This window comes from Panicum virgatum, chromosome 3K (assembly GCF_016808335.1).
Source record: "Panicum virgatum strain AP13 chromosome 3K, P.virgatum_v5, whole genome shotgun sequence".
Classification (NCBI taxonomy): domain Eukaryota; kingdom Viridiplantae; phylum Streptophyta; class Magnoliopsida; order Poales; family Poaceae; genus Panicum; species Panicum virgatum.
Window position 1 is genome coordinate 63,386,813 of NC_053138.1, and position 22,787 is coordinate 63,409,599.

The 22,787-nt window shown below is 44.7% G+C and overlaps 1 protein-coding gene across 1 annotated transcript; it reads right to left on the reverse strand.

Moving 5' to 3' along the window:
- Positions 1–19,358: 19,358 nt before the first annotated feature.
- On the reverse strand, positions 19,359–22,464 carry LOC120701160 (cytochrome P450 76T24-like). The gene is made up of 2 exons (XM_039985303.1): positions 21,568–22,464; positions 19,359–20,171 (listed from the first exon to the last, which is right to left on the reverse strand). Exons 1-2 carry the CDS (start codon positions 22,462–22,464, stop codon positions 19,566–19,568), a joined length of 1,503 nt encoding a protein of 500 aa, XP_039841237.1. The 3' UTR covers positions 19,359–19,565.
- Between the last annotated feature and the right edge of the window lie 323 nt (positions 22,465–22,787).

Genomic DNA, 22,787 nt, shown 5'->3' on the forward strand with positions numbered 1-22,787 from the left:
TGAGACTGCTTAACCCTTTTGCCACATAGAGTAAGAAGTGGAACAATGATGATGAAAAATATGGTTGAATGATGAAAAATAATTGTTTTTCCACCATGTATGCTATTGGATAGATGCTAATGTAGAATGGTTAATCATAATAGAACTTGAAAGCTAAAATCGGAAAATAAGGACTCATTGCTTTTCGGCAAAGACAAACCCCTCAAGCCAAAAGCCTTGCATGTCTAGTTAGAGGGTTAGTTATATCCTAGTCGGGTAAGCCTTGCGGAGTATTAGTATACTCAGCCTTGCTTGTGGCTCAATTTTGTTTCAGGTGATACTTTTGAGGACATGATTGCTAGTTTGACTTGGCCGTGTACTCTGCCTCCTGGTTGGTCGGTGGAGTGGGATACGACTCCGGCCAACGATGGCAATGCCGAGTGATGTCATGTACGGGCTTCATCATGACATCATGTATCGTCGTTTAGAACTCGTTTTATTTCCGCTGCAATGAACTCTGAACTACTTTCAATTTGAACTTCAAGTACCTTTCGGAGATTTCGAACTTGGTTTGTAATAATTAAGTTAAGACCCTGTAATGTAATGTATCTGTGAAATGTTGTACTCTCTGGACTCACCTTCGTGTGGGTTGCATGTAAGCTTTGGGTTCGATCGACGCTAAGGTGGATTCTTCGGGACTTTACCCGACAGCACTGCCGAATTACTCCGTTTGAAGTGCGTGTTAGCCGGGATTCTCTTCAAGATGATGGTTAGCGCACTTGAGCCAGATTAATTAGGGCGGTACTGCCACACCGCTCCCCCTCCAACTACCTACCCCGATAAGAAACCCTAGCCTCGGCTGGCGTCCCTTCAATTTCTCAGTCTGCTGCCGCTCTTTCCCTTCAATTCCGGGACCTGCTGCTGCAATTGACATTTCCTTCTTGCGTGGGCAGGCAAGACCCACCCGTCAACTGGGGCTTCGCCATCGTCCCCGAAAAGAACGTGTTCATCATTGAGCGCTTGTAGGATCAAGAACACCGACTAGAGGGGGGGTGAATAGGCGGTTTAAAATCTAAAACCAACAACACTAGAGAAATTTAATTAGTAACAAAGGAAAGCCCTATGTCAAGCTATTACAATCTCTAGATGGGTTTGCAACCTAGGGTGACAAGACACGAATCAAGCTCTAGTAAAGTAAATTGCTCAAAGTAAAGACAAGAATAAAAGAGAGCAAGAGTAGTAACCGAGCTTGACACAAGAATATATCCCGTGGTGTCGATGACTTGCCGGTCACCCCTAATCCACGTTGAGGTGGATTCCAAGAATCAACCGCTCCTCTATCAAGAACCTCTTGATCTTGAGCCGGCTTGAATCAAGGAACCGCTCCACACCTCGATTCCACTAGAGTTGCTCTTCACCACTCCGGTGAGGTGAGCACAAGACCTCTCACAACCGAAATCGGGGCTCCTCAACAATCTCCTTGGAGGTGCTCCACGAAATCCACTTCTCCAAGCCGTCTAGGGAGCGGCAACTCCCAAGAGTAACAAGTTGATGACGCTTGCTTGAAGTTTCCCTAATGCCACAAAGCTCAAACTCTTGATGCAATGCACTAGGAAGCTCTCACACTCTTAAAAATGCAATCTCTAAGCAAGTGTGTGTGAGAGAGGAATGCCTTAGCTCTAATGTGTCAAGAATGCTATCCAAATGGCCAAGAGAGTCACCCAATGGCCGGGCATTGGGTATATATAGACATCCCTCCAAAAACTAGCCGTTACACTCTTTTCTGCGAAGTCGCGGACCGTCCGCGGTTCAAAAATCGGACTGTCCGCCATTATAAACCAGTGAGTCAGAGTGCATTTAATGCATGTCAGAACTAGCCGTTAAGCCCTGGCGGACCGTCCGCGCCCCAGTGGCGGACCGTCCGCAGTTAAGAGTTCCAATCCCACCAGAGACTAACATCGTCTCTGGAACAACTTTGAGATTAGCCTGCGGACCGTCCGCGCCTCAGGAGCGGACCGTCCGCAGTTTAACTTTGAAGCCCACACCAGAGAGACACCCTTTCTGGTACAAAAATGAAATACAGTAGCGGACCGTCCGCCCACCTGGGCCGGACTGTCCGCCAGCCCACCAGAGCCTCTGCAAGCTCTCTGGAACGATCGCGGACTGTCCGCCCCTCTGGGCCGGACTGTCCGCCAGCCCACCAGAGCCTCTGCAAGCTCTCTGGAACGGGCGCGGACTGTCCGCCCCTCAGGTGCGGACTGTCCGCCGTTACTCAGTGAGCTCTCGAACTTAGTCTATTTCAAATCTTTTCAAAACGCCGTTAGCCCTCATGCATGCAACTAGACATTTTGAGCAAAATGGCACTAAAGACCCGTCAAGCATGAGTACACAATCCCTCTTGATAGAACGGCTAACTATCCAACAAATCCGGTCACTTTTCAACCACTAAACGCCTTGTGACCGGTAAAATACAAAGGCCCTATTTTATACCTTTGCCTTGAGCCCGAGCTTTGCTCATCATCTCCAAAATTCCATACGTACACAACCGAATCTCTTTCATCCGTGGATCAACCTATACTCATTATCTCAAATGAAATCGTTAATCCACAAACCGTTGTCATTAATTACCAAAACTCGAATTAGGGGCCTAGATGCTTTCAATCTCCCCCTTTTTGGTAATTGATGACAACACTAAATTTTGGAGTGATAGAAGTTTTCAAGTCAACTTTATACACTAGGCATAAGATGGACTTGGAATTGAACTTTGGAAGAACTTACTCATTTTCTTGAAAAATTTCAGAATATGGTATGAATAAATTTCCCAAGTTCGAAGAGTAGAGAGAACTCCCCCTTGATATGTGCATATAAATTTTCATGAATAACAAGCACACATATATATATTTGAAACTTTTGACGGAGTTTTCCCTACAAGTGGAAATCGAGGCATACAAGATACAAGATTTATATGATATGAACTTTAACATGGTTAGCACAACCTCACAACCACAAGATGAACATAAATAGATAAGAGTAGCACAAACCAACATAGTTCATCACACAATACAACCCAAAACTTCAAATCCAAACACAAGTCTTAAATAGAGATCAAACAAGACACAAATAGGCATGAGTAGCAAGCGGAAGCCACAAGCGAATGATCTCCCCCTAGATCCAAGCACTCCAAAGCTTCTTCTCCCCCTTTGGCATCAATTGCCAAGAAAGTCAAACGGCTGGTGGAGGAGGTGGCGGTGGGTAGAACGGCTGGTGCGGGTAGAACTCTGGAGGCGGCACTGGAGCTGGAAACACTGAGTAGAAATGATCAGAAAACCCTGTGAAGGCTGTGCTGAAAGCATCAAAGCGCTGCTCTAGCTGCTCCTGTCTCTGCTCAAGCTGCTCAAACTGCTCAGAGGAGGGCAAATCCTCAAAACGTGAGTCAAGGGCTGCTATATCTGAGTGTAAGCTCTCATGAAACCCCTGCATCTGAGTCATCATGGGCTGGAACATCTGCTGCTGCATGTTCTGAAAGTTGAGGTTCATTTGATTCTGCATCTGACTAGCCAACCCCGCAATCTGAGAGGACATGCTCTCCTGCATGGATGCAAAGTATGGATCAAAGTAGCCAGCTGGAGGAGCCCACTGCTGCTGTGCTGGAGGATGCGGTGGTGGCATGGCATGCTGAGCTGCAGCTGCTCCCATATGAGCATCATCATCACTATCATCTTGCCCCTGTGCTTCGGCATCCATATCATCTCCAGGGAAGGGAGTCAAAGGCCTCAAGAGAAAAGCATTGTCATTCTTGAATGGCCTGAAAGGAGTGTGCTTGCTTTCACATAACCCTCTGAAGCTAGTCTTAACCTTGATGATGGACATAATGTATGGAGCAAAGTACAAGTTCATCTCCATGTTAAGCCTCAAGTCTGCAAGCTGATCCATGATAAGAGCAATGACATTGATTCTATTTCCATTCATGACATGAGATATCACATTCCAATAGTGTCCTCTAATCTTGTCCTTGTTGCCACTCTTAGGCATGAATGTGACTCTTGCAATCTTATTGATCACTGCAGGATGATGCCTCAGACCCTGAGTGCCCCCAAAAGTTCTAGCAATTCCAAGATGTGCAGGCTCATAGAACATGGGGTAGTCATTTTCATCTAGTGGGTTTTCTAACACAACATTCATGCTTTGCTCACTATTGATGAAATTATAATCCAATTGATTTGCCTCAGCAAACTGTACAAATGTAGCACCATAGGTTCTTTTCCCAGTTGTCCACCTAAAAGTTTCCTCAACCATGTTGATCTCTAGGGTGGCATAGAACTGGCGTATCACAGTTTCATTCCAATCACACCTATGTTGCAGAAAATTAGCTAACCCCATTTGCTGAAATCTATCTACTAGATCAGTCATGACTTGTTGTTGTCTCATGTAGCCTATGTCAATGGTCTGATGTTTGAATACATTTTTCTTAACTAGATGACCAAAGTAAACATCTTTTTGTACCTCGGTTTTGAAGAAAAGAATGTTGGTGTCACGAGGTAAGCTGAATTGATCCACTGCTCTTGCATTGGCATAGCTCTCTGCAGTCCACTGACGGCTAGGTAGATCTAGCCCCATTAAATCTGTAATATCATCATCAACCCCTTCAGTCTCTTCCTCTGAAGACTCATCACCTGCATCTCCTACTGAAGAAGCTGCAGCCATCTCACTGACATTTGGAGCATAGTCCACATCATCCGAGTCATCACTGTCTCTTTGTCTTTTGGAAGACATAGCCTTCTTGATTTTAGAAGCTACCTTGATGATCTTCCGGGGTGGCTTGAGATCAAGATTTAACCATAAGAACAATTACTAAAGCAATAGAATGAATCCTTAATGATATAACTCAATTCAGCACTGATCTGAAAAATCTGATACTAGCGGACCGTCCGCACTTCTGAACGCGGACCGTCCGCGGTTCATGAACTACCACGGCGGACCGTCCGCGTCCAGCAGGCGGACTGTCCGCGACCCATCTGTTCTGCGCAGGAACACAAAATCGCCCTCATCTTTGATTCATCCATATTTTGAGTTTCGATTCAAATCCATCAACCAAAATTAAACTATAGCATCTCCTCATCACTAGGAATAAGATCCCCCAAGTATTTTCAAGAATCCATGGCCAAAAAATAGATCGGAGCATCTAACCCTAACTCTTTCCAATAAAGAAATCCAAGAACAAGAGTTAGGGATTCATTGAAATACCGCGAGGACATGATGCACTATCTTGAGGAGAGTCCGAGGATGTGCTCGGACCGTCCGGGAACCACTCCAAAAGGGCTTGACCTTGTCGTCTTCCCCACGTGCTTGAGAGAGAAGGAGAGAGACACTTTTGGAGTATGTGTTCGGTTTGGTGGGGGAGGTGAGGGGGACATCCAATATAAGTCAAGTCTGGCCGACCCCACAATTCTGTCCAGTCGCGGACTGTCCGCGGTCCTTTGGCGGACCGTCCGCCTTTGAAATTTTTTTACACTGCAACTGACTGAACTTCCTCTGCCCAACATGCGCGGACCGTCCGCGGTCCTTTTGCGGACTGTCCGCAATGAATTTCTGCGGTTGACAACTTCTCTGCAGAGCCTCTGGTGAACAAGTCCAATTAACGGCGGACTGTCCGCCTATTACCCGCGGACCGTCCGCGCTACCAAAAATCTGACAAGTCTGAATTCTGCCAATTTTCTCAATTCCAACTCCAATTTGGGATCATTGCTCATATAAAAATCCAAAAATCTCAAATATTGCATGAAAACCTTCAAACGACTTATATGAGCAAGTTTCAACAAGAATTCAAAAATAAATCGAGTAGAATCATGAAAACTCATAAATGGCTCAAAAATACCTCAAAAATTCATAAAAATGAAACAAGAAGTGCATGAAAGAACCATATGCCACATGTGCTAGTTTTCAAGCCACATTTGAGAAGTCAATGATATTTAACTCATTTCTCAACTTGCAAAACCGAGATTCATCCAAAGGCTTGGTAAAGATATCGGCTAATTGATCATCCGTGCCAATACCATCAATCTTGATATCACCCTTGTTCACATGATCTCTAAGAAAATGATGGCGGATATCAATATGCTTGGTTCTTGAATGTTGAACCGGATTAGAGGCAATCTTCACGGCACTTTCATTATCACACAACAAGAGAATTTCATCAAATTTCACACCATAATCTAGAAGAGTTTGCTTCATCCATAATAATTGAGCACAACAACTTCCGGCCGAGATATATTCCGCTTCGGCGGTTGAAAGAGCCACGGAATTTTGCTTCTTTGATGACCATGATACAAGAGATCTTCCAAGAAATTGACAACCACCGGAAGTGCTCTTCCTATCAACCTTGCACCCCGCATAATCCGAATCCGAGAATCCAACCAAATCAAAATGAGCACCCTTAGGATACCATAAGCCAATATTAGGAGAATATTTCAAGTATCTCAAGATCCTCTTGACGGCGGTCAAATGACATTCTCTAGGTGCGGCTTGAAATCGTGCACACATGCAAACACTAAACATGATGTCGGGCCTAGATGCGGTCAAATAAAGCAAACTACCAATCATAGAACGGTAAAGCTTTTGGTCAACCGGGTTACCTCCCTCATCTAGGTCGAGATGCCCATTTGTGGCCATAGGAGTCTTGATTGGTTTTGCATCTTCCATTCCAAATTTCTTCAAGATATCCTTCACATATTTTGATTGACACACAAAGGTGCCTTCCTTGAGTTGCTTGATTTGAAGTCCAAGAAAGAAACTCAATTCACCAATCATGGACATCTCAAATTCCCTAGACATCATTTCACCAAATTCCTCACAAAAACTTGGGTTAGTTGAACCAAAGATAATATCATCGACGTAAATTTGACAAACAAACAAGTCTTTACCAATATCTTTAGTGAACAAGGTAGTATCAACCTTACCAATTTTGAAGCCCTTAGAGATAAGAAAATCCCTCAATCTTTCATACCAAGCTCGTGGAGCTTGCTTAAGACCATAAAGAGCTTTAGAGAGCTTGTATACATGATTTGGCTTCTTGGGATCTTCAAAACCGGGAGGTTGCTCAACAAAAACAAGTTCACTAATTTTGCCATTCAAGAAAGCACTTTTCACATCCATTTGAAAAAGTTTAATGTTGTGAGAGCAAGCATAAGCTAATAAAATTCTAATAGCTTCTAATCTAGCAACGGGAGCAAAAGTTTCACCGAAATCCAAACCTTCGACTTGAGTGAAGCCTTGAGCGACCAATCTTGCCTTGTTCCTCACAACCATTCCATCTTCATTTTGCTTGTTTCTAAAGACCCATTTAGTGCCAATAACATTATAATTCTTGGGCCTATCAACTAAATCCCAAACTTGATTCCGGGTGAAATTATTTAATTCTTCATGCATAGCATTCACCCAATCCGGATCTCTCAATGCTTCATCTACACGGTTAGGTTCAATAAAAGATACAAAAGAATAATGTTCACAAAATGAAGCAATGCGAGATCGAGTTTGGACACCCTTACTAATATCACCCATGATTTGATCCACCGGATGATCCTTTGCAAGAACATGATGAATTCTTTGAGGAATAATGGGTTCTTGAGTTGATGAAGAAGGTGCACTAGATGAACCAACTTGATTTTGTACTTGAGAATCATCATTACTTGAATCTTGTATATTTTGTTGTGCTTGATCATTTGAGATAGAAGTTGAAGGATTAACTCTAATAGAGATAGAAGGACCAACTTCATCTTCATCTTCTTCTCTTGGTCTAACATCACCAATTGACATATTTTTCATTGCATTTCTCAAACCATCACTTCTCACATCATCAAGATTTTCTTGTTCATTGTGAGACCCATTGGTTTCATCAAACTCAACATCATATGCTTCTTCAACAATGCCATGTGTTTTGTTGTAGACCCGATAAGCCTTGCTACTAGATGAATATCCAAGAAGAAAACCCTCATCACATTTGCTTTGAAACTTTGATAACCGAGTTCCCTTCTTGAGAATATAGCATTTGCAACCAAACACTCTAAAATATGATATATTTGGCTTCCTTCCAATGAGCAACTCATATGGGGTCTTGTTATAAAATCTATGGCAATACAATCTATTTGAGGCATGACAAGCCGTGTTGATTGCTTCGGCCCAAAAACTATCCGAAACATTATACTCGGAGAGCATTGATCTTGCCATATCAATCAAGGTTCTATTTTTCCTCTCAACAAGACCATTTTGTTCCGGAGTATACTTGGTTGAGAATTCATGCTTGATTCCTTTCTCATCACACCATTCCTCAACTCTTGTGTTTCTAAACTCACTTCCATTGTCACTCCTCACTTTCTTCACTTTGAGCTCAAATTCATTTTCGGCCCTTGTAAAGAATTTCTTGAATGTGTCATATGTATCGGCCTTGTCATGAAGAAAGAAAACCCATGTGTATCTTGAGTAATCATCCACTACCACAAGACAATAGCAATTTCCACCAATACTTCTATAAGTTGTAGGACCAAATAAATCCATGTGCAATAATTCCAAAGGTCTCTCGGTTGACATGACACTCTTAGTGGGATGAGTATTTGCAACTTGCTTTCCGGCTTGACATGCACTACAAAGCTTATCTTTATCAAACTTCACATTCTTCAAGCCAACTACTAAATCATGCTTCAAAAGTCGGTTGAGTTGTTTCATGCCAACATGACCAAGCCTTCTATGCCATAACCAACCCAAAGATGATTGAGTGAATAAGCAAGTGGACAAATTTGCCTCTTTAGTTGCAAAATCCACAAGATATACATCCTCATGTCTAAATCCCGTAAAGATGTGATCTTTTCCATCCAAGCTAGTCACTACAACATCATCTTTAGTGAAACTACACTTATATCCAAAATCACAAAGTTGAGTGACCGCTAAGAGATTAAACTTGAGAGAATCAACTAACAATACATTTGAGAGAGAATGATTGCTTGAGATAGGAATTGTACCAACTCCTTTGACTTTGCCCCGGCTATTGTCACCAAAGATAATGTCACTATAGCCACCAACATTCTCATCTAGAGAGAAAAACATCATTTGATCTCCGGTCATGTGTTGAGTGCATCCACTATCAAGCACCCAATGTCTTCCCCCGGACTTGTAATTCACCTACAAAGAGGAAGTAACCTTTTTAGGTACCCAAACTTTCTTGGGTCCTTGAACGTTAGTAACCACATTAGTGACCAAGACTTTTGGCACCCAAATGGCATTTTTTTTAGCACCATTTATAGGTATCCCAACAAATTTTGCACTAACATTGCCATTTGAATTTTTCATAAGCATGTAACTTGAATCAAAGGATATGACTTTCTTGTTGGTGCAATTCTTCTCAACATGTCCAACCTTCTTGCATTTTTCACAATATGGCTTGCCACTACTCTTCACAAAGGTAGTTTTGGTTTGCACAAAAGCCTTCTTCCCTTTCTTAGGAATATATCCAAACCCTTGCTTGTTCAAGGTGAACTTTTGGCTTGCCCAACAATGATTAAACTTTGCTCTACTATCATAGCATTTTCTCAAATCATTTGTCAAGCAAGTAACCTCTTTTTTTAATAAATCATTTTCCATAATGAGAGATTCATTGCAAGATGAGTTATCAATTTTAGTGCACAAAGAACTAGTAGAGCTAGAGCCACAAGATTTATCATCAATTAAATCACAACTAACACCAATGCTCAATGTTGCTTTTCTTTCATGACTAAGCAAGGTATTGTGAGCTTCCTCAAGCTTCTCATGAGTTTCTTTGAGATTCTCATGAGAAGTCTTTAGCTTCTCATAGGAATCTTGAAGAGAAGTAAACTTCAACTTCAAGTCCCTCAACTTAGCCTTTTCCTTTGTCATGAATTCATCGGCATCATTAAGCATTTCAACAAGATCATCATATGAAAGTTCATCAAGTTCATCATCTTGTTGTACCTTTGCACCACCCTTTGCCATAAGACAATGTGGTGTAGAGAAGAGTGATGGAGCCTCCTTGATGGCGATCCCGGCAACTCCCTTGGATGGCTTGTCATCATCATCATCATCATCATCAGAGCTTGCATCGGAATCCCATTCAACAAAATAAGCTTGGCCATTCTTTTTCTTCTTGATGAACTTCTTCTTCTTCTTTTCATCATTTTTCTTGTCCTTTTTCTTGTTTGGACAATTGACAATGATATGACCTACTTCACCACAATTAAAGCAAGTCTTGTCCACAAAAGGATTTTTTCTTGATGATTGACCTCTCTTGCCAAAACTCTTCTTGCTCATCATTCTATTGAATCTCTTGACAAAAAGAGCCATCTCCTCATCCGATTCTTCTTCTTGGCATCCACTTTCTTCTTCATTTTTGCTATCTTGAGCTTTGAATGCCACACTTTTCTTTTTCATATCAATTTCTCCACCATGAGCTTCATCTTGAGATTTCTTGAACATGTCATGGGTGAGAATTTCTCCCAATATTTGTGTGGGAGTTGCGGTCTTCACATTTGACCTTACAAGTAAGGTCACAATTGTGTCATATCTTTCCGGAAGACATCTAAGAAACTTGTGGTTGAAATCCCCATCCGGTACCTCAAATCCAAGTCCCTTGAGATCATTTACAATGTCATTTAGCCGGTTGAACATCTCGGCTATGCTCTCATCCTTCTTCATGGTGAATTCACTAAAATTTCCTTTAAGCAAGTATAGCTTGGCCTCCTTCACCGTTGATGTACCCTCATGAATTTCCATGAGCTTCTTCCATATGTCATTTGCATTTGTGAGGCTCTTGACTCTATTGAATTCATTTACATCAAGAGCACTAAAGAGCACATTAACCCCTTGATCATTTAGTGTCTCATTTTCCTCATCTAGGGGTGTCAAACTCTTTGGGTCCAAAATGACATATCCATCATTTACTACTCTCCATAGCTTTCTACTCATGGCTTTGAGATGAGCCGACATCCTAGTCTTCCAATAATCATAATTGTTCCCATCAAAGAACGGTGGCTTCCCAACATGAATCCCATGATCACTAGTCATTGTTCTACTCCAAGATGGTTAAATCCTTAATTAATGGAGTACTTAGCTCTGGTACCACTTGTAGGATCAAGAACACCGACTAGAGGGGGGGTGAATAGGCGGTTTAAAATCTAAAACCAACAACACTAGAGAAATTTAATTAGTAACAAAGGAAAGCCCTATGTCAAGCTATTACAATCTCTAGATGGGTTTGCAACCTAGGGTGACAAGACACGAATCAAGCTCTAGTAAAGTAAATTGCTCAAAGTAAAGACAAGAATAAAAGAGAGCAAGAGTAGTAACCGAGCTTGACACAAGAATATATCCCGTGGTGTCGATGACTTGCCGGTCACCCCTAATCCACGTTGAGGTGGATTCCAAGAATCAACCGCTCCTCTATCAAGAACCTCTTGATCTTGAGCCGGCTTGAATCAAGGAACCGCTCCACACCTCGATTCCACTAGAGTTGCTCTTCACCACTCCGGTGAGGTGAGCACAAGACCTCTCACAACCGAAATCGGGGCTCCTCAACAATCTCCTTGGAGGTGCTCCACGAAATCCACTTCTCCAAGCCGTCTAGGGAGCGGCAACTCCCAAGAGTAACAAGTTGATGACGCTTGCTTGAAGTTTCCCTAATGCCACAAAGCTCAAACTCTTGATGCAATGCACTAGGAAGCTCTCACACTCTTAAAAATGCAATCTCTAAGCAAGTGTGTGTGAGAGAGGAATGCCTTAGCTCTAATGTGTCAAGAATGCTATCCAAATGGCCAAGAGAGTCACCCAATGGCCGGGCATTGGGTATATATAGACATCCCTCCAAAAACTAGCCGTTACACTCTTTTCTGCGAAGTCGCGGACCGTCCGCGGTTCAAAAACCGGACTGTCCGCCATTATAAACCAGTGAGTCAGAGTGCATTTAATGCATGTCAGAACTAGCCGTTAAGCCCTGGCGGACCGTCCGCGCCCCAGTGGCGGACCGTCCGCAGTTAAGAGTTCCAATCCCACCAGAGACTAACATCGTCTCTGGAACAACTTTGAGATTAGCCTGCGGACCGTCCGCGCCTCAGGAGCGGACCGTCCGCAGTTTAACTTTGAAGCCCACACCAGAGAGACACCCTTTCTGGTACAAAAATGAAATACAGTAGCGGACGGTCCGCCAGCCCACCAGAGCCTCTGCAAGCTCTCTGGAACGATCGCGGACTGTCCGCCCCTCTGGGCCGGACTGTCCGCCAGCCCACCAGAGCCTCTGCAAGCTCTCTGGAACGGGCGCGGACTGTCCGCCCCTCAGGTGCGGACTGTCCGCCGTTACTCAGTGAGCTCTCGAACTTAGTCTATTTCAAATCTTTTCAAAACGCCGTTAGCCCTCATGCATGCAACTAGACATTTTGAGCAAAATGGCACTAAAGACCCGTCAAGCATGAGTACACAACCCCTCTTGATAGAACGGTTAACTATCCAACAAATCCGGTCACTTTTCAACCACTAAACGCCTTGTGACCGGTAAAATACAAAGGCCCTATTTTGTACCTTTGCCTTGAGCCCGAGCTTTGCTCATCATCTCCAAAATTCCATACGTACACAACCGAATCTCTTTCATCCGTGGATCAACCTATACTCATTATCTCAAATGAAATTGTTAATCCACAAACCGTTGTCATTAATTACCAAAACTCGAATTAGGGGCCTAGATGCTTTCAGCGCTTCGACAGGTACGTACTTGAAGATGCTGCCCGCCGGGATCCATTTCCTGCTGCCCTGTGCCGATCGGACAAGGTCACCGTAGGGGTATCCGATTAGGATCTTCAAGGTGATTCCCCTCGCTCCCCACTCTCCCCGACTCTGAAACAAGTGTAATTTTTGGTTTGTGTAGCCAAGCCAAAATTGGCCTCCTTTATTTAATAAAATTTGGCTAGCCTAAGCCTATATATAATGTATTTGTGCTCAACAGTGTTTAAAATAGCGGACTAAGATATTTAGCAGCTGCTGTTTGTAAAGTCTAAGAAAGGCTATAGTGGGTTACAATATAGCTAAACCATTTAGCAGTTCTATAAATACCATGTGTGGAGAAATTTGTGACTCACCAACTTTATATGGGAACACAACTCTTTATTCACCATAATTTAATACAATACATGACTCTTGCACTCTTTATGTAGCTACCATACCACGATACTACTACACTATATGGCAATCTTGCCATTTTCTATTTGAGACCTCTTATGCCATGATATGGCAAGAGGAGAGGGAAGAACCTCTATTTATAGGACTCTATGGCTCATATGGTTTTGTTATGTGTTCATCTTCTATACACTTTTTTATAAAATATCTAACTTTAGAATTTTACTCATACTTATATAACCATACAAATATCTAATTTCTAGAGTATTCATATTTCACCATGAAGCATGGTACCCATGGTTCATGTGTACTCTCTTATTTTCTGGAAGCATCTCACAATTATGTATTTCTACAATACCAGAATGCATAAATCTATGAGTAATTTTGTATATAAATATGAAATCTAGAAAATTTCATATGCTGAAGTACATCTTCGGATTCATTTCTTGTTACATCATTGACGAAATACTAAATTTTGTAAATAATGAAGTTCAATATTAAACTAACAATAAATAGAGATTAATTATATGGTTTAGCTAGTTAAATAAACCTTAATTTAGCGGTAATAGCGGGATATAGCCAGCTATTAGCCTATTAGCAGATTTAGGCTTTTAAAGGTAAGAGATGAATATTCTAGATTTCTTCTCTCCCAAGGACTATAGCAGACTATTGTGACGGCTATAACCGGCTATTTAGAACTTTGTGCTCAGTAATGCCTCCTTTGATAAAAATTAGCTGTTTGCCAAATCTTGCAACTAAGATGAGGGCAGGGGCGGAGCTGGACAAAAACTTTTTAAGGAATATTTTAGAGAAGTATCAAACGGGTTCGTTGCTATAGTAGCCGGAGAAACCGGCAGTGAAGTAAAAAAAGAGTGACCATTTGTGAATTGACTTCTAATTTGTGATTTGCAAAGTGATAAAATTGTTAAAATAAATCATGTGCTGATAGGTTTTGAGATAACAATAAATTGCATGGGTCTTTAGAAAAATTGCATGCGATGAGAGAACTGCAACTAAAAAGCCCCTAGATGACAGAACTCCTAGACTCTCCCTCTATGTGCATCCGCCTAGCACACAGCTCCTCTGTGCCTGAGCTGCTCGCTGCACTCCAATCGGAACCGCCTGTAGCTCGCAGCCAATCTGATCTTGCTAGCCGCGCTCAACACTAGTTGCAGCTATGTGCACGACTCCGCCGCCGCTCTTGGACCAACACCTGAACTAGCAGTAGCAGCCCCTCGTGCATAGTTCCAGACCTGGACTAGATGCACCAGCAGCTGCGCACAGACTAGCGAGCTGCAATCCTTGGCTCCACCGCGCCTGGCCTATCTCGGGTGGCTGGAGGTCGCGGTGCTGTACAAAGGAGTCGCATCCTCCTCCCGAGCTGCATCAGCTCTTCTGTGGCGTGAGAAACGAGGCTGCTTGGAACCGGAGATGTAGCAGCAGCTGGAGGTAGGAGATGAGATGATAATAGGATGGATGCTAAAAAGCCCAAACAGAAAATGATGAAAATCACACATCTCGTGAATCCTGAGTAGGAAAGTGGACCCATCACATGTCAAAATATGCTTTTGCCTCATTTCACGCCGTTAGCTTCCATTAGCACCTTAGCACGAATCTCTCTGCCTTCAAATATCCATCGAAAGGACAGCAATCTAGGTGGGCACATGCCCATATGCGCATAAAAACTGCACTCATAGTCTGTGTTACCTGAACTAAATTTGGCCACCCTTTGATGTCTATGTGCTCAGGTCTTTCTTGAAAATGGTGAACTGTATGTTCATTTTTTTATGCTGAAAAACTGTTGTTTAATAGTTTGAGTGTTATATGAATTTTTATAAGACGCATGATCCCTTCAATTCTAAAAAGGTATTTTTGTTTTTTTTTTAGATTGTCGACCCCTACCTCGCGTCCTATGTGGTTCAAGACTAAAGCGAGGAACTACCTCGTGTCCTATGTGGTTCAAGAGTACAGCAAGGAAGAAGAAGCAGGAGGAGGCCGAGGATCTGTTGCGAATAGAGCTTGAGCAGATGACTCTACTCCAGTGGGTATTGTACAGGCTCAATGCAGGAAGGCGGAGGAGGGACTAGTCCTAGTCTAGTCTCGGCTGCCCTAACATCTTTGACATGAGAACTTGCTCTTGTTATGTTTACATCACCACCGCTGCTATCTGTTATCTAGTTTGGTTGCTGGCTACAAGCAGCTCCAACCTGCCGTGCGGAAGGTGGTTGGGAACTCAGAAGTTCTGGGCAATTGCTTTGTGATTCAATGTGGACATTCTTTTTAGGTTTTCCTTTTCCTCTTTGCTGAATTCCTCTGATAGTTTAATTTCAGAGAGTCCATGTTCAGGAATTCTGGCGTTCATGTGTTCTGAGCTATTTTTTACCTGCTATTCAGTTCCCATAGACAGGTTCACCATTGGAGCTTAAGGATTAATTTGATGGCCCGTCAATATTCATGCTTAGAAATGCCACAAGAGACGATTAAACAAATTGCATCACCTACTGGTGCCGTCGGATTATGCATCTAGCGTGCCGATCGTCCAAGAGTTAGGGCGACGGCACCAGCAGCTTCGGGGCACATCGAGCAGCGACACTCTCCTCCGCCGGCCACGTTCGCCTACCCGTACCCTGGCCAGCCGCCGTTCCTCGTGCCACGCCTCGGCCTCAACCGCGCAGCGGCGCTCGCCCCACTTGCGGCGTTCCTGGCAGCAACTTGTTCGTCGAGGACCGGTGCCCGATAGCGAAGAGGAGGATGTGTCGTGTGCGCTTTGCAGCGTCGACCGTCCTTTGCAACCATTGCCATGGGGCGCCTCCGTGCTTGCAGTGCGCGCGGCGCCCTCGCTCGTGGACTTGGCAACCCATTTGCTGCGAGTCCCGTGTGCACTCGGCCGTTGGAAGTAGCGGCGACACCTATGCAATCGAATCGAGCAGGCTCTGCTTTTTTGTTTCAAGGAAATGTCCACAAACCTCTTGGAGTACACGCACTCAGCTGTCCCTAGCAGCAGCTTAATTGTCTTCTCACATGTAATGTGCTCCATGAAATTCCCCTAAACCTTTTTCTTTTTTCCCATCTCTACAATCTAGAAGGACCGGAATAACGCGCGATAGGCCGCGCATAAAACCCATTGCGCGACACCCTATCCTGTGCTACCACGTTAACCTGAGCTGCCGTGGGAGCGTACCTTCCCCTCCCCACTGGCACGAGCTCCATGCATAGCTCCGGTTTGAATATCCCATTCAGATTCTTTTTTTTTACATACAACTTGTCTAAAAAAATACATTATCTCCTTCATAAGATCTCCGTTTTAAATACCGATTACACCATTGTATTCTACTTGATGAGACGAACAAAACTAAATCTCACTCAGAATTTTTTCAGTCACGGTTTGAGGCCCCCGTGTCGCCCCCCGCTCGGGCAACTTGGGAGGCGACCACCAGGCCAAGCCGCCGCCGCCCTCCTTCCCCTTTCCTCCACCCTCGCCGTCGCTGGAGGGGCACGCCAGAAGTCTGAGCGGCCCCTGGGATGGCAGCGGCGGGGCCTTTCGCCGAGGGGGGGGGAGGAGGGGGGCTACCGCATGCACAGGTTCGGGGCGGGAGCAGTGCACAGCGGGCCGGATGCCGCCGTGGTGCGGCGGATCTGGGACTTCGGCAACCGGATCTGTGGCGGCGGCAGTCAGATTCGGGCACTCCGCGGCCGGATATAGGGCGTCGACGGCGGCTGCTGCTAGTTGCGGCGGCCCTTCGCCGGTGCTGGCATCCGTAACGGCAGGCGGCGGTGGCAGAGGCCGGCGAGCTGGGGCAGTGGCGGCAACCTGCAGTGTGGGTGGCCTGCGGCTGTGGGCCTGACGCTGCATCGGCCTGGCTCCTTCCTCTGCTGCGGCGGAGAAGAGTGGGGGCCGGCGTGGGGGTGTGCTGGCGGCGCCATGGTGACGTGGCCAACTGCGTCGTGGTGGCGGCAGCCGGTGACGGCTAGGCGCGGGCGGTTGGTGGCTCCTTGGCGGCGTGGCTGGCTTCGCCAGGCCTCCTGTGGGTAGGCATGTACCTGCTCGCAGCACCTTGGGTGGCTGGTGGCGGCGAGCAGCTGTGGGTGCGGGGTGGCGTCCGGGAGGTGGTTGGCTGCGGTGCGGCTGCGTCAGTGGTGCCGCGTGCTGCTCGTCCAGAGGGGGTGGCAACCGGCGCAGCTGTGCGGCTGCCATGCGCAGCTGGTGCGTCGACGCCCCTCAGGAGGCACAGTCGTGGGGTGGCACGACTTCGACGACCGTGGTAGCTGGCAAGTGGATCATCGGGGATTGGCGTTTGTGCGGATGGGAAGGTACCTTTTGGGTAAAAGCCTTGATGACGACGATGCCCGTGCGCGCCATTTTCCCTGTTGGGGGTGTCATGCTGCCTCCCCCTCAAGCGTCTTGATCCAGTGGTGAAAACCCTGTCCTTTCTTGGACATGCGACGACGAATCTTCCGGCGTCGTGCCCTTGTTGAAGGTGTCGCATCTGGATATGATCTTGGCCTCGATGTTTGTTGTTCTCAGTGCTCGCCCTTCACCTCTCGGCGGCTGTCTAGTGTGCTGGGACTGATCCTGTGACGTGAAGTCGGAGCTGCTACGTCGGGGGATGTAGCTCGGCAACGATAACACGAGGCGGACTGTCCTTCGTCCCTGGGGTTGCTGCAGGTGTGGTTTGGCGGTCACCGGGGGCGGGGCCTTGGTTCGCTAGGAAGTTGGAGCTGCTCTTCACGTTGTGTTTGAGCTCGACAACGATGACCTTTGTGACCTAGGCCTTTTGCCAGTCTGTCGGATGGTGATCGTCTGGGGTTTGCTTTTGGAAGTCGGAGCTGCTGACTAACCAGCTTGGCAACGATGACTCGTTGCAGTGTTGTGCTGTGCTGCAGCACTTGGGTAGGTTAGTTATCCGGTGTGAACTGGCTAATCTTTCTTGTACATTAATTTTCTACTCTTTCTTAATTGAAAGGCAGAGCTTCTGCCATTTGCTTCAAAAAAAATCCCACTTCCATATATTTTAAAGATGTTTTGGATTAGTAGTAATTTATGTATAAAGTATAAGTTTCATATTATTGAAGGAGTTGCTACAATATGCATATATAAATTGCTATTTGTTATACATATAAGTTGTCACAAGACAAAAAGTGTTATACGCATAAAGTAGCCATATATATATATGTATATATATATATATGATAAAAGTTATTTAAAAAATATTATTTATTATATAAGTTGCACAAAAGCATAATTTATTATAATTATTAGTTGTCATAAACAGAATATGACATATACATCTAAATTATCATAAACATAAGATGTTATACACATAAATTATCACAAATATGTCCTAAATTTCAATATATACATAAGTTGCTGTAGAAAAAGAGCAAATCGACACATAAGTTGCCATAAAATAAAGTGTGAGCCACAGAAACAAGTCTCGTTCAAGTCAAGACTGATTATGAATGCGAGATGCGTCTCGAACCAGAATGTCATAAAGAAATGAGGAGCTGCTTGAGGGAGGGTGCGCGTTGTGGGGCGAGGGGGTATGGAGGCGCTAGACCATGGTTATATATATAAGTTAGATACTATACACATGATAGCAACTTATATATGTATATCATAGTAATTTGTTTTATAAACGCGAAGCTCGATTTACATATAAGTTGATACTATTGTAAACATTTTTAAAATATATGTAAGTGGGATCTAGTTTTATTTGTCTCGTCACATAGAACACAACGGTGCAATCGATACTCAAAATGGAGCTCATACGAGAAAGATAAAACATCTTTAATAGACAAACTTTTTTTTTGAAGTAATTTAATAGACAAACTTCATTAGAAAAAAAGAACAAGTGCGCAGGGGCATGTGGAGTTGTTGGGCCGCGGATGCAAGATAGATCAAAAAGTTTGGCACATGAGGTTGTTTATTGGGCTGCGGATATCAGACGTGGGCCGGTGGGGTCGCGCGAGCGCGCGAATGGTTGTTGATTAGAGTTTTCCAATCTAGAATAGGGAGGGAGGGGCAAGGCTCAGACCGGACGGAATACAGATGGTACATATGCTTTGCAAACCGTGCCACCAAAATAAGGATTCAGGTTTCTAGTTGTAAACTAAACATATCTGTGTTATATGCAGATTATCTGTGAACATAACTGTATTATATGCAGATTATCTGTGAACAGTTTCAGTCTAGAGGAACTAGTGCACGATATCTTGTTTGATACAATTATTATATTGCAAACTTCTTGGTCAATGGAGCCTGATTCTAACATTTTTTTTTTCTATTTTTCTTGCCATATATATAATGCAAAAAAGAAAAGAAAAGAAAAGGGGAGTCTGCTCTTGAAGGATAGAGCCATATAATGTCTTGAAACGCTCCCAGACCTGCATAGTAGGATGGTAGCTACATGTACCATGAGGCATCACATTCCCTTCACTATAGCCTGCAGTGGGGTAGCCATGGACATAGTTAACCCAAGCTTCTCCGACATATCTAGGCCGTTTTCCATGGCATCCTGGGGCAGTGTCCACTCAAAGTGGTGCAACAGTGAGCCTAGCAATGCATGCAGCATCCTGTTCGCGAGCGGCAATCCGAGGCAAATGCGCCTTCCCGCACTGAACGGCATGAACTCAAAGTGGTCTGTCCCTTGGAAATGGAACTCCTTGCACAGGAATCTCTCAGGGATGAACTTGCTTGGGTCGGTCCACACCTCAGCACTGTGATGGATCGCCCACAGATTAACTATCACAGTGCTTCCCTTGGGGATGGTGTACCCCTGTATTTCTACTGTGTCCTCGGCCTTGTTGGGCACCAATGGCACAACTGCGTGCAGCCGCAGAGTTTCTTTGATGACTGCTTGAAGGTAGGGGAGGTTATCGATGTCGGTGTATTCAACATATGTCTTTGAGCCAAGAACACTATTAAGTTCCACTTTTTGCTTCTTCATGGCCTCTGGATTTTGTAGCAACTCTGCCATTGCCCACTCAATTGCACCTGTGACAGTGTCCATGGCGGCCAGAAATAAATCCTGAAACCAGTTAAAGAGGAAATTTTGACAAACTAATATATTCGAAGGTAATAAGGAACATTACCCCTGTGTTTTTTGTTTTCTTGACGGAGTATATTTCGAAGTATTGGGATGCCACTTTTACCGTTGCACTTACAGCCTTATACAAGACAAATCAGTAAAAGACTTGCAATTCTGTTAAAAGGAATTTAACAGATCTCAAGGGAAGGATCCGAGGCTTCTACTTTCTTTGTTAAAAATTGTTAGTTATTTTAGTTGTCCTATAAGTCAAACCTGTGTAACTTGAACAAAGTTTATAGAAAACAATTAACAATATGTACAGGATCAAATTAGTTTCATTATATATATCCACCATGGCCCCTTTGGTACAGTTTCTCCATATCTAAAAACTGAAACTTTACCAAAGGGTTCTTTGAGAAACTGTTTTGAACATAAACTAGCAACTTGATCTGAAGCTGAAAAAAGTAGCTTCTCGCAGTTTCATTCTCTCATCTATTAATTAAGAAACAGGAGAAACTATTTTACCTGACACTTTACAAAACAGTTTCAGCTTCACCAAAGAAGCTAGAGCTGAAACTGTTTTGATGGCAATGGCTCAAAATATGTGTTAATATATAGTGCACTTATTTGGTATTATGGAAAGAATAAAACTTTTATATATGTTTTGTGAAAACTAGAAAATTTTGATTTAGAAGAAAGATAAATTCACCAATGACTTATTTTTATCTCCAGCATTTGGTACTAATATTTCCTGGTGTGTAAGGGCTGAACTAATCCCATCTGTCCAATGCTAGTTGATCAGTTGGCTCAGCTGTATAGAGGATGGTGAATTGGTGACAGGGCATTCCTCTTGGTTTTCCAAATTTTGAAAGGCCGGTCAGACTGATATAAAGTATAAACTAGATATATAGGTTGGATTGGTATCTTTTAAAACTTTAGATAGAAGATTCATTCGATCAATAAATGGATTCTAAATTTATATCGCCATGCTTAAAAATTTTAATCTTCAGCATTTTGTACTAATTTTAATCTTCAGCATCTGTCCAATGCTAGTCAGTTGACTCATCTATGTGGAGCAGTGGGGGATGGTCACATGGCCAATTGGTTTTCAAATTTTGGGAAGCCGGCCAGACTGATATAAACTAGCTAGATATATGGGAACATATCAGGTGCAAACCAATCTCTCCATGCAAGGCCATCGGATAACATTCAAGGGGTATGGGAGGATTGAGTAATTTTACAATTAACCGTCCGCCTTTAGATTGAGTAATCACACTTTTGCAAATCCCCCCTCCCACTCCTCCTGCATCTTTAAACCTTAGAAGTCTCAATAAAAAGGTTTCCAAATTTATATTGCAAATAAAGCTTAATAAAAATATTAGATCTGAGGTCATACCGTGAGAAATGCCCTCATGGCGTCCCTGTTCATCATGAGCACCCCGTCGAACTTGCCTTCTTGCTGCAACATGTCGAGTATGACATCCAGCAAATCGTCGGCCGTGTGCTCATCGCCGGCACCGCCGCGCTTCCTCTGGTCGATCTCATGGTCGATGAGCTTGTAGACCTTTCCCAGCTGCCTCGCCATACTCCGCCGCACTCCCTGTAGGTCGAGGGCAGCGAGCGCCGGGAAGAAGTCGGAGACGTTAGGTTTCAGGGCCAGGAGCGCGGCCTCCCGCGCGACGCCGTGCAGCTCGTGCAGCGTGTCAGCGTCCAGACCGGACGAGAACAATGCCCGCCACATGAAATCCGCCATGGCGTCGAAGACCACTCGGCCGACCTCAACCGGCAACTCCGAGACGGCGACGATGCGGCGGCGCATGTCGAGGACGGCGGCGCGCATCGCCGGGCGCAGGCCGTCCAGCCGCCGTGGCGACAGCAGGTGCTCGGCGCCGATCCTGCGCAGCGCGCGCCACCTGCGGCGCGGCGGGAGGATGAACACCGAGTTGGCGGCGTGGTCCATGCCGTTCCAGGCGTCCGGGGAGTTCCGGCCGGTGATGGTGGCGTTGTGCGTCCTGAGCACCTCGCGCGCCGCTGCCGGGGAGGAGGCGACGATCACAAGCGCCGTCCCCAGTCGGAGCGTCATGAGCGGGCCATAGCGCTCGGCGAGGCGCGACAGGGAGCGGTGGGGGAGCATGCTGCTGCTGGCGACGTCGAGGAGGTTGCCGATGAGGGGAAGCGGCACGGGGCCAGGTGGAAGGCGGCGGTTGCCTCCATGGAGCAGCACTTGGTACAGGTAGGAAGAGAAGAGAGTGACAAGGAGCGAGGACATGCACACGAGGAAGACGAAGGCCATTTTTAGAGCATGCACGAGGAGACGTACGTGTCTGCAATTTCTACTTGTACGTGTACGTATATGTAGGGTAAACACCAGGGCTGAATTGGAGACCATTCTTTTTATTCTTCCTTCCACGCGCCAGTCAGCTCTTTCGGGCCGTCGAAGCACGTGACCTCGTAGGTCTCCTTAATCACCGTACATAATTTATACCAGCAGAGTATCAAGTGCGGTGATCTCAAAGGGAAAAAAAAAGGATTCATGTGCGGCACGCCGCACGTACATATTTTTTAAAAATCCAAAAATAAGAATTTTACATTTTTATTAAGGGTTGCATTTGACGT